This window comes from Peromyscus eremicus, chromosome 3 (assembly GCF_949786415.1).
Source record: "Peromyscus eremicus chromosome 3, PerEre_H2_v1, whole genome shotgun sequence".
NCBI classification, from domain to species: domain Eukaryota; kingdom Metazoa; phylum Chordata; class Mammalia; order Rodentia; family Cricetidae; genus Peromyscus; species Peromyscus eremicus.
This window is the reverse complement of record NC_081418.1, coordinates 40007734-40020625: the sequence shown is the minus strand read 5'-3', so window position 1 is coordinate 40020625 and position 12892 is coordinate 40007734. Positions and strand designations below refer to the sequence as shown.

At 40.4% G+C, this 12892-nt stretch overlaps 1 protein-coding gene across 1 annotated transcript in view; it reads right to left on the bottom strand.

Annotated features, from left to right (window-relative positions):
• Positions 1–12892, bottom strand: part of Snd1 (staphylococcal nuclease and tudor domain containing 1) — a 427841-nt gene that overhangs the window by 362873 nt on the left and 52076 nt on the right. Inside the window, exon 9 of the mRNA XM_059257458.1 lies at positions 10591–10681. Coding sequence (XP_059113441.1) covers positions 10591–10681 — 91 coding nt within the window. The remainder of the gene's footprint in view (positions 1–10590; positions 10682–12892) is intronic.

The window sequence follows — 12892 nt, the reverse complement described above, 5'->3', positions numbered from 1 at the left end:
GAAGCTGTTCTTCAGGATAACAGAAGTATGCTCCCATGGCTCTCTTTCACTACAAGTTACAGATCTCTAACCAAGCCATCCTCACGTAAATGCACCAAGAGATCACCCAAGGCTCAGGAGCAGAAATCTATAAGGAACAAGTCACCATCTGGACTCAACATTATATGCACTAAATCCAATTCCTTCCACATCGCTTGAAGCCCAGTTGTAACAGGAAAAATGTCTTCGTGATGGTAAGATATAGGCTAAAGGCTACCACAAGTCAGGAGAACTACAGAGCTGTGTCAGGGGAAAGAAGTACCGATCCCTTTCTTTGGCCCTCTGCCATACTGCCTATCTGCACAGCCACCCACAATGCTAACTGTGAGGCCAGGGGTTGCTGCTATTTGGCTTCATAGAACCCTGCACCATGCATCAAATGACAAAGCCTTCCAACAGCTTTCTCAGCTACAGACACCCTCCCAATAGCACCCCAGCCATGTCCAACAACAGCTCTGACACTACTACCAATCTCAGTAAGAAAGAAGCAAAGCAAGCACCAACCAAAACAGGGCTTCTGCACCAACCAAAACAGGGCTTCTGCACCAACCAAAACAGGGCTTCTGCACCAATCAAAACAGGGCTTCTGCACCAACCAAAACAGGGCTTCTCCACTGCGATCAGACAGTGCCCTTTGATGAGGCCACTAGAAAGGAGACACACACCCTTTACCTCACTGATACCGGACATCCGGTTGTTTCTCCTGCACCCTAGCATTGTGTGCTTACGTCTATTCTCCCTAGTTTTCATCACAGAAGGACACATGCAAACTTGCTTTAAATAAAAAAAAAAAGTTAGCCGGGCGGTGGTGGCGCACTCCTTTAATCCCAGCACTGGGGAGGCAGAGCCAGGAGGATCTCTGTGAGTTCGAACCCAGCCTGATCTACAGAGCGAGATCCAGGACAGGCACCAAAACTACACAGAGAAACCCTGTCTCAAAAAACAAAACAAAACAACAACAACAAAAAAGTTAATAATCACAACAATATCCTGGTACAAGCCAACTAAGCACAGTCATATCACATACTACCATAGATAACTAAAAAGAAAGCACACATCAGACAAAATTTCTATGGGCAACATCCTACAAAATACCTCACTGCTCCTCAAAACAATCAAGGTCACAAAGAAAACACGGAGAGTCTGACATGCTGTACGGAAGTAAAATAAGCAAATTTAACGTTACTGAAAGAGAAAAAAGACATTAAAGAAATCTAAATAAAATAATGACTTTAATTAATACCCACAAATTAATATTGGTAACAAATGCACACACTCATGTAAAATACCAAAATACATTAGGGTGGCAATGAACAGTAATATGTGGACTCTTGGCATTGCCTATTCTGAAACCATCCTACGAATCCTCCTAAATCTCTTCCCATTCACAGCTGCCAGCTGCAGCACTAATGAAATCTTCCACAAGCCTTAGCCGATGTGCTGTAGTGGAGGCTAATGTTCCGGCCAAACCATCCCTACAACTTCCTTGCCTCATGCCGGCCTTCGATAAGGTCAGACTAGTGACAATTTTTTCATTTCTTTGTTTTCTGATGTCTCTGTATGACCGCATGAGAATATACTGGCCAGTTTAGATCACACCAAACATATTAAGTATCTTTGCTTCAAAGTTCATCAAAGAACCACTTCCACTCAGCATAAAACTAGAAATTAGGCAAGAAAAACAAATAAAAGGCATAAAAATCGGAATAATAAAATTATACTGCTGACAAAACATATGAAGAAACCCAAGGATTCTACAAATATTAAACCAACAAATGAATTAATAAAGCAGTGGAAACAAAATCAGTTATTTCTATACATTAGCAATAACATCTAAATTTCATCCCCAATAGCAAGCATCACAAAGAACAAAATGCTTAAGAATAACCATAACCACGGAAGTAAAAAAACAAAAACCTTATTATACAATACAAATTATAAAGCACTGTTGAGGGAGTTGGAGGAACAGCTTAGTAGGCAAAGTGCTCCCTGTGCAAGCATGAAGGCCTCGGTTGAGATCAGCCTTGCCCCCACAACACCGTGTCAAAAGCCAAGTGTGGCAGTACATGCCTATAATCCCAGTGCCGGGAGGCAGAAACAAGAAAATTGCAGGCGTTTGGTGGCTAGCCATTTTACCTAACTGATGGTAATTCAAATTCAACTTCCGGCCTGCGCATGCATGTGCATATGCACATATCACATACACATATAAAAACTGTTAGACAACAAAGATAAACAGAAACACATCCCATGATTATGGATTAGAAGATCTAATATTGACAGTAAGTAAATATTATTTTGGGTGGGTTGTTTGTTGGTTTGATTTTGTCAATCTGTGAATTTAATGCAATCCTATCAAAATTCCAAATGTAATTACTTTTGCTTTCTTTTCTCTTAAAATGCAATGTTTCACTCATTTACATGTAATCCTTATGTGTAATACTGCTGTCAATTTGACACAATCTAGAACCAACCAAGAGATGAGTTCCTGAGCATACCTGTGAGGCATTTTCTTAAGTGGGTTAACCAAGGTGGGAAGATCATCACCACCACCACCACCAGCCCCTGTCACAGCCTGGGTCCTTGACCGAATAAAAAGGAAGAGAAGGAGCTGGGCACTGGCATGCATGGATTCATTGTTATCTTGTTCTCACTGTGGATACAGTAAAACTAGTCCCTTCAGACTCTTACTGCAACAAATTCCCTGCCATGATGGACTGTAAGCTAAATAAACCTCCAGTAGCTGCTTTTAGTCAGAGTTTTAGCACAGCAAGAGAAAAGAAGCTAGGAGAGAAATCAGTAGCAGAAGTGGGGTTGCTGCTAAGATAAACCTAACTGAGGTTTCTTAAGCCACTGAAAATATTTTGTGATGAGAATGTGGAAAAGTTTGGTACTTTAAGCTAGAAGAGCCAAGGAAGGTGGCTGGAAGTAGTCCACTGTTTTCTTGAGAGCAAACGCAACGTGACAAGTTTTGTCAAACTCCGACCTTGCCTTCCCTGGTGATGGACTATATGTTGAGTTGTGAGCTCTCTCTCAAACAAATTGTTTGTCAGGGTATTTTATCACAGTGACAAGAAAACAAAGTAAGATAACAAGCCAATTTGTGTGTATCCTTCAAGTTTTACTATATGTACCACTTAAATGAGCAACAAAAGATGTTTGACGGGTTGTTCATTGGTTTGAGTTTGGCTTGCAGAAATAGGAAAACCCATCACAAAATTCATACTGGATCTCAAAGGACCCCTAAATAGGCAAAAGAACAAAACTGGATGATGCATGCTTGTTTATCTTAAAACTTACTACAAAGCTACAATATGGAAAGCATACAGGACTGTCAAAGACTTGCAATTCAGACAATGGAATAGTGCAAAAAACGGACCTTTACATATGTGGTCAAAAGGCCACACTGACAAGGATGGAGATTCATAAGTGAAGAAAGACAGTCTGCAACAAATGATACCAGGAAGCTAGAGACATGAAAGAATGAGCTGGATCCTCACCTAGTGCCATACTAAAAACTGAGTCAGACTGGATCCATGACTTAATTATGAAACTTTTAAATCTTAGAAGAAATTCACAGAGCCAAAACTTCACTGTTGTGCATCCGGCAATGATCTATTAGATATAAAACCAAATTGGATTGCCTAAAAATTGAAAATAAATAAACAAAAATAACCACTGTGCTCTAAAAGTAGAACTAACAGTAAAAGGGCAACCTATAAAATACGAGATGATATTTCTAAACCACGCATCTGACAAAGAGTTCATACCCAGAATATTTGCAAAATTCCTAAAACTCTAGAACAACAAAACCAAGCAGTGCAATTAAAAATGGACAAAAACGCTGGGTTCCATACCCAGCACTCTAACCATTTTTAAAAACTGAAAAACAGGGGAAGGACTTTGACGTCTCCCTAAAGCAGACTACACAAACAGATGACAGCGCAGGCTCAGCACCACTAATCACTAAAGTTAACGTAAAGCAAAACTGTAAGGAGATGCCACAGGAAACCTGTTTGGATGAGTTCTCCAAGAAAATAAATAAACTGGGGTAGGGAATCTCAGCTTTGATGCTGAATGACTCTTGAACTAGAAACACAGCAATATTGGGGTAAAATCAATTCCATGCTAACTAAATGATTGCATTCTAGCAGATCCATGCTATATCCATAGCTACCTACCATACAACCTGATCTCCAATGCTGGTCATGGCTACCACTGCCAGCCAACTACCTGGGCTCTTCAGGCAAAAGTCTCAAAGGATAAGCTTGAAGGATGGAGTTTGAGTAGTTTTACATCTTTTCAAAGCACAAAGTGGAGTGCTGTTTGTTTATGTTATTAGAGAACTAACATGAGGTCTCTAACAAGCGGGGCAGTGAGAAGACAACTCTTTGGAACAAGCTCTTTTCCCCTCCCCCCAACAATGCTATTCAGGTCTGTGAAATCTGCAATGCCCACAGATCCAGCAGTAGGGACAGGGAAGCCAAGCCACGTGCTCAGGGGACCATATGGCTACAAACTGCACAGATCAGCTAAAACGCCACAGGGAAGGCAGGCAGGGAACTGGCAGGCCACAACAGGCACAAAAGTCTCAGGCAGACTCAGCTAATCGCTGTGAAGGGAACATGCTTCTCTGCTAACCTGGAGAGACAAGGAGAGCCCTCCTTTGGAGCTCTTTCTTTGAGGGATAAAACCACTTAAGCAGATGATGGAAACCAATCTTTCAACAGGCCACATGTATCAAGAAAATCCTTAGTTGAGTTTCAGATTTCTCACAGTGAACCTTTTGACAAACACTCATCTACAGCTCTCCAGAAATCAACTATCAAACATCAAAGCATCCTAATGAAGAGGTCAAGAGTCACCCTTGCAAGGACTTCTGGTTATTTTAGTTGTGTTCTATACAATTAGTGCCTTTAAACCTGGTAACTACAGAAGAGCCCTGTTTGGAATTGATTGACAGGCCTGTGGATGTGAGGGCCTTTGTTTGGCTTCCTTGAAAACTTACTGGGCATCATTAACACACCTTTCTTTTGTTTGGGGTTGGGGGTAATGCAGGAGGTCATGGAAATGGCACTAAGGATTGAACCTAGGCCCACACACATGCTTGGCAAATATTCTACCACTGAGCCACACTCCCACCTCTTAACATTTTCAATTGTTTACAAATGACTGCCAAGTCACAGTTGGTTTGGGGTTACAAAAAGCAGTGGCCTGCCAAACATAACATATTTATTTTGAGTTCCTTTCAGAAGAAGCTGGTCAATCCTTCTTCAGAAAAAATATTAGAAACCAAGCTTGCTTCTATCAGGTAATATTGCTGAAGACCTATTTGCAAATATGTTCTAACCACCTCTAAGGCAATAACTATCATTTACAGATATTCACTACACTTTCTAAATATGGGGAAAATTACCAGCTTACACAAACAGCAACCTTCTTGAGACTGGTTAAATAAATTATGGTATAGCACCACAATGGGATATTAGGTACCAATTAAGGAAGTTGAACCAAACACTTATTTTGTGTTTCTTTCTCTCTCTCTTTTTTTTTTTTAAAGTTTATTTATTTATTATGTATATAGTGTTCTGCCTGCACATATCCCTTCAAGTCAGAAGAGGGCACCAGATCTTATTACAGATGGTTGTGAACCACCATGTGGTTGCTGGGAATTGAACTCAGGACCTCTGAAAGAGCAGCTTTTGCTCTCAACCTGAGCCATCTCTCCAGCCCCCCACCCCAAACACTTATTTTGATTTCTTCTCCAATTTTTTTTTTAATGAAAAAAAATTTTAAGTGATGTGTTTAACATCCCTAGTCATCTATTTACATAAGTTCAAGAATATACAGATAACTGGAGAGGTAGATACTGCAGTAAGACCCTGAGAGCTGGTGGGCTCTGACTCCATGGGTTCATAAAAGCCAATCCTGAGCCAGAAGGAAGGAAACTGAACAGTCAATCGGATACATATAACAGAGCCCCACTCCCTAACCCCGGCCGCCCAGAAAGACTCAGGAACTAAAAATCAGGCATGTTAAGTAACAACCAAGGGGCTGGACACCAGGACCGGCTTCGACTCTCTGAAACAGCTGCTAAATTTCAAGACATATGCCCCACATCCACACAGTTCCAACTCTTACAACCTAGTATTAAAACCTCTTTCTTAAATGAGAGACAACCAAGGTCTATCAAATACCTGAGGCGCCTCTAATACAAAAAATAAGAAGCCAAAATAACCAACAGGAGAACCCAAAGAACATGGAGGGAACTGCAAAATAATTAAAGGTATTTCTCCAGAGAGTAGGAGAGAATATGAAACAAATTCTGGAATTTTGATTTCTAAATAGCAATAATAGAAGAGATTCATTCACAGAACAAATGAAATTCACAGAAATGAAAAGGATAAATGAGAGACAGAGAAAGAAAGGTCATGCATGCCTACAGTCCCAGCACTTTGGAGGTTGAGGCAGGAGGATCTCAAGTTCAAGGCAAGCCCAGGTGATCAAATACAACCTTCACCTCAAACAATAAAACATTTTTTAAAAACAAAGAAAATAAGAAGGAAAGATCCAAACACTAGCCACAAAGTATGGCATACAAATGAGAGGAGTTCTAGACAAAGGAAAAATAGAGAAAATATATGAAAGATAACAAAGCAGTTTAGGTCTAAACACTGAAGCACAATGTTACATCATTATGACGTGACGGAATACTAGGCTTAAAAAGATTTTGGTAATTCCTTCTAGAAAGAAAAAGACTCATACATGGATGAAAATATCAGTCATTTCAGATCACAAAGGGGAGCGGGGGAGACAAACAACAACAAAACCCTAGAAACTAAATGACAACTGAGCAATACTGTGTCAATTCTCATGGGAAACGGCATCTGATACACACCCACTGATTATCAACTGAGTGGTTATGGAAAATAGATAGGAACAGCTTCAAAACTTTACCTCAAGCAGTCTGTTCTCATGCAGTTAGAGAACAAATATGCCACCAAAGTGATACAGCAAATCAACAAGAAAAAGCCACAGGATCCAGCAAGCATAGTCCTAATCTGAGAGGAAGGCAAAGAAAACTCCTACGATGAAATCGAAAGGTGAAACTCATCATGGGAGAAAGAGCAGTCAATCAGTCCAGAGCAGCACTGCCTACATCTCAAGACAGAATTACTGAGTAAGATCAGCAAACCAAATGGATGTTTTGAGGAAAAAATTTAGACAGGTAGAGAATTTGAGAGTTGAATTAATAATATGTATAATATATGTACATGTAAATGTTTTCAAAAATTACTAACTCCAGGGAAAACAAAAAATATAGGAAATGAAAATTAGCTTTACTATGCAATATAGCTCTTAATAAAGTAATTAGCATTTACAAGATAAATACTATTAATTTAAAATCATAATCATACTGGAAAATGGGGAAGACCGTGTGTACGTCCATGTGTGAGTATCTGTGTTTGAATGAGAAATCTAAATACATTTTCTCCCACGGAATGAAGGAAAGGAGTTACGCTTACAAAGAAGAAATAACAAATAAACCTTGTATTCCGAAATATGAAAGAGCCAAATGTTCCAAGCAGTTGACGTGGCCAGGCATGGTGGCACATGCCTGTAATCCCAGCACGTGGCGGGTGGAGGCAGAGGGATCACGAGTTCAAAATCACAACTACAATAGACCTCGTCTCAAACAAACAAAGCGGCTGCCAATCTGCAGTAGACAATAAGCTTGTACCAGAACACTGTTCCTTTTTGAGCCATTCTTTCTTCATGAATTACTACCTGGACTGGATTCCTCTCAAGCCCCTCATGTCCCATCAAGGTTCTCTGAGCAAGGTGAGTGGTACAGTTTTAGTGTGTAATGTCCCCTCCAGGCTGATGTTTGGATGCCTGGTCCCCAGATGACGGTATTGATTTGGGTGGCTATAGGGCCCTTGAGATGTTGGCAGATATAGGTCACTAGTGGGTCTTGAAGGTTATATACACTGGTGGTTCAAATCTGACCTGAACTCTCTGCTTCCTATTCCAGCCCCTGTGCAGAGCCTGCCACATGCTACTAACTCCATGCACGAGCTAGTGCTGGGGCCAGGCCTGTCCAGCCAGGACACCATCAGCCCAAACACATCACTCCTCTCATAAGTTTTCTGTCAGATATTTGGTCACAACAATGAGGAAAGCACAGATACAATTTGTACAGATCAAGGGCCCTTAGATTTTATGTAACGGGCCAGACAGTAAATACTTCATGCTTTGCAACTGATTCAACAGCTCAGTACCAACTACATCCCCCATAACAATCTGATAGTAGGGTATGAAGAGCCACTAGCAAGCATGGCAGCACAAGCCTTTTAACCTAGCATTTGGGAGGCAGAGGCAAGTGCATGTCTGTGAGTTCGAGGCCAGCCTGTCTACATAATGAGACTGTCTCAAAGAAGAGAAAGAGCCACAGACAGTGCTCAAACAAGTACACCTGGCTATAGCCAGATTTACTCATGACAGGGAAGCTTAATTTCACAGAGCTTTCACATGCCACACAACAGTCTTCTTCTTTATAAAATTCACAAGCCAGGCACTACTAAGGGCAGAGCCATGCTTGATGCATGGGCCCATGGTTTACCAATCTCGAGATGGGAAGTATGAAGAGCCAAGTGGAGAAGCAAAGCTCTATTACAATCCTTCAAGAATGTGGACTTTGCTTACCTTCTCTGTGCTTGGCCGTTTCACACACCAAAATGATGCTCAAGAATTTTTAAAACTCAAGAAAACATAAAGTCTTTTTTCTAGCCATAAAGATAATTTTCTAAGTAGGTGACTATTCAAATGACCTAAATTTACATCAAGGTTCTAGAGAGACGGTTATCCTTCATAAATCCCACTTGGATAACATAATAAATAAAAATTTAATGTAGTGATTAAAATACTCATTCTGTTTAAAAAACAAAACCCAGAGAGCAAAGAGTCCCAAACTTAGAAAGTAGAAGAACGTTTAAAAGAGCCATTTTTCCCTTTTCAAGTTGACAACAGAGTCACATTTAAGATAAACATGTCCCTGTAATCTGAGCATCCTGAGACTGAGCAAGGACAATTGCAAGATGGAAGCCAACACCAACAACAATAGTGAGACCCTGTCTCAGCAAGGCTATTAGTTCAACCATTTACTTCTCTAAAATTCTTCCTTACTAGCAACCCCTTAGTTCCCCAATCAGTAGGATCTGCTAGGGGCATCTTTCCAAGTCTCATCTATATCACTGGTACCATAGCCTCTCAGTGATGTTAGCATACTGAAGACCCATTTCCCTGCTGAGCAGATGGTCATCCTTTGCGTAGATACAGTCTTCCTTATAAGACATATAAACAAAACTAAATGAGCTTCAAGATGGCAAAACAGCCCATGTCCAAGTGCACAACAGCATATTCATCAGAGAAAGGAAACAAAGGTCCATTCCAAGATATGGGATGGGGACTATGTCCCCTTGGACAAACTCTGTTCATGTCCACTAATGAGAGTGATTACCATCACCTAACAGCTACTTAGACACTTGCTACAGAGGGGAAGAGGCCAGCTGAGCTCTGTAACCTAGTACTTTGAGCACGGTAAGACAGAGAGAGACAGACAGGCTGGCAGGCGCAGAGAGAGAGAGGGGAGATAGAGAGGGAGGGAGGGAGAGAGAGGGGGGGGGAGAGAGGGAGAGGGGGAGAGAGGGAGAGAGAGGGAGAGGGGGAGAGAGGGAGAGAGAGGGAGAGAGGGAGAGAGAGAGAGAGAGAGAGAGAGAGAGAGAGAGAGAGAGAGAGAGAGAGAGAGAACAAATCAGCCAATTCCTCGGAATTTTACCATTATAAGATAGTTTGGGGATTTCTCAAGCTGACAGTGCCACCTAGTGACTTTCCAACCTAAATTCATGGATAAGTGATGAAGACAGTCACTGTCCACAAGTGAGGATATTTAACCACCCTCTGTCTATAAATAGACAAAATCTTCAGTGCCTCTTAGCAAAAGCAAAAACAGACTGAAAGCTTCATAGGATTTGGGAAAGTATAGAACTCTACCACTCAAATTACTGAAACCTTAAAAGGAAAATCTTTTGCACAGTACTGGTGATATAACCACTTAATTTATTCAACAGCTCTAGTTCCCTGGGAAGCAAGCAATCCACCCCAACACACATCAGCCAATAAAGAATTCAGGGCAGGAAAAATATTGAAACCACAATGGTTCCAGAAAGAATGAAGAGAAAGCTGAGGACACAGGAAATCCCAGAGTGCCAGTTGTAAAGCAAAGCAAATAAAAAGGTATCTCAAATATGAGAACTATTTTGAGCTAGTAATGCCAACAACTTTAATCCAAGAACTTACAATGAACTTATTCTAATTTACAATGCACACACACACACACACACACACACACACACACACACACACACACAGGGTGGGGTAGCTCTTCTTGAAATAGTCAAGAGCTACAGCATTTCTAATTATTCAGATTCTTGTATTATCATTGGCCTGGCGATGTCTACTCGGCATAACAAAATGCTAAGAATGACTCACCTTGGCAACAAACTGCTTGTCCTTTTGGTCCAAATTAGCAGTAGGAGCCACATAGTCTCTCCATATTCTCAGCCTGCGTTCCTTGGCAAACCTGGCAACAAAGCAAGAACACAAGATCATTCATTCACGGACCAGTCCATTTCACTTGAACTCAGCAGCATTGCAGGAGCAGGTAATGCAAGAAAATCCTACTACCCTACCCTGTGGACAGATCCAGAAGAAAGACCACAGTTAAACCTGAACAAAGCCTGACTACAAATGTAATGTGTGCAGCAAATAGAAAAAAACAAGATGCATGAACCTAATAAACTTATGAATGGCCCAATGAGATCCCAGTATTCAACTGTTAGCGCTCAGAGAGCACAGGTTCCCCTAAATAATTAACCCTTTACTTATCTAGTATCTTCTGACTGAGTACTATAATACAGAGCAATTATTTTCTTTTCTTTTTTTCTTTTTCTTTTTCTTTTGTTTGTTTGTTTGTTTTTCGAGTCGGGGTTTCTCTGTGTAACAGCACTGGCTGTCCTGTCCTGGAATTCACTTTGTAAAACAAGCTGGGCTCAAACTCACAGAGATCTGCCTGCCTCTGCCTCCCAAGTGCTAGGATTAAAGGCGTGCGTCACCACGCCCGGCCAGAGCAACTATTTTCTTAAACAAGAAGATACACATGAAAACATTTTTAAAGAATCAGAGGTCTGCCTGATTGCCATCTGAATTGTAAAAGGGTTACCAGCTACCAGATTCAAGTCAGAAAACATCAACACAGTATATCTATCTAAATTGTACTTGAAAAATAAGACAAAATCTGCAGATTTTCATTAATAAAACTTCAAAAACCATGTTGTCAGAAATTCATTTCAAAATACTAAACCCAGTAGATTATTTCCTGAGTCAGACCAAAAGTGGGAAATCGAATATGTGCAAAGATTAAAAAAAAAAAATCAATGAAGAGCTGCTTTAAACTATTTATGAATAGTGGATGCATGTGCAGTGGGAAAGAACTATTATTTCTGAGAACAGTATCACAACCATTCTTTTAAGCTGCACTAAAATAGAAAAAAGACAAAGAAGGATGTAGTAGTTGTAAAATACATAAAGCATTTCCACAGAGAGAATATAATTGTACCCACAATACAAGTAGCTCAGATATGGGATGCAATCATGCAGTGAGATATGATTTATATTCTTTGGTCTAAGTCTGTTTTGCAGTGACTTTAAAAAATCTATAGTCTCCTACAGCTGTTAGAAAACATAGATATTATTTTAATTGTACTCACTGTCTTCAAAGACAGGCAGGAACTGAAACAAATGTCAAGAAAATTTATCAACCAAAATAAGAACTTAGAGTAGTAATGAGTAGAAAATAGAAGTTTCTGAACCAAAGCAAGAAAGAAATTGAGCATAATAGAATGATCACAAGTATTTAAAGCACTTTATCATCTATAAGGCTACTGTATCTTTCCAATTAAATTATGGCACAATATACAGAGTTTTGTTTTGTTTTTCCAGAGTTTCTCTGTGTAGCTTTGGAGCCGGTCCTGGAACTCCCTCTATAGACCAGGCTGGCCTCGAACTCACAGAGATCCACCTGCCTCTGCCTCCCAAGTGCTAGGATTAAAGGCGTGCACCACCACCGCCAGACAATATATAACTTTTAAAAAGTTAAGTAAACCCTCTGGCTTTTCATCAGACAAGATACATTTGTCAAATATATCCTATCAAATGACGCAGATTAAAATATGTTTCCAGAAAAACTTGCAAATGTCTCTGCTTATAGACTCAGGAGGATGTAAAAGTCCTCAGAAAAGACCTAACAAGTACTAGAATCATTCTTTTTTTTTTCTTTTTCTTTTTCCTTAGCTGTATATCTGAATGATAAAAAGCAAATTAACAAAACCAGTATAATTTTAAGATTCTGAGCTAAGGTTCTATGCCAGGAAACTTAAGGACAGTCCGCTGTCACCAAGACTCAAATTTCTACTTCTGCTCACCGCTGTTGTGGAATTGGAGGTTCAGGTTTGCATGGCATTGTTCCCCTTCAGTAATTCCAGGTACCTGCTGTATTTTCTTCCATCTACTCTACCAAATGTGAGTTTAGCTAAACATCTAGCTCCTCATGACCTTGATACCTGAACAGGCTACCAGTCTTTAGAATGCCAGGTCTTGTGGAAGGTTACCATCACCTCAGGAATGTATTAGCATGTATAATTTAAACACACTTGCAAACACATTAGAGCTGCCAGCTGCTATGCACTGGTTCTAGTTAAGACCCACAGGCTCCACCTCTCCATCACAGCTCTCG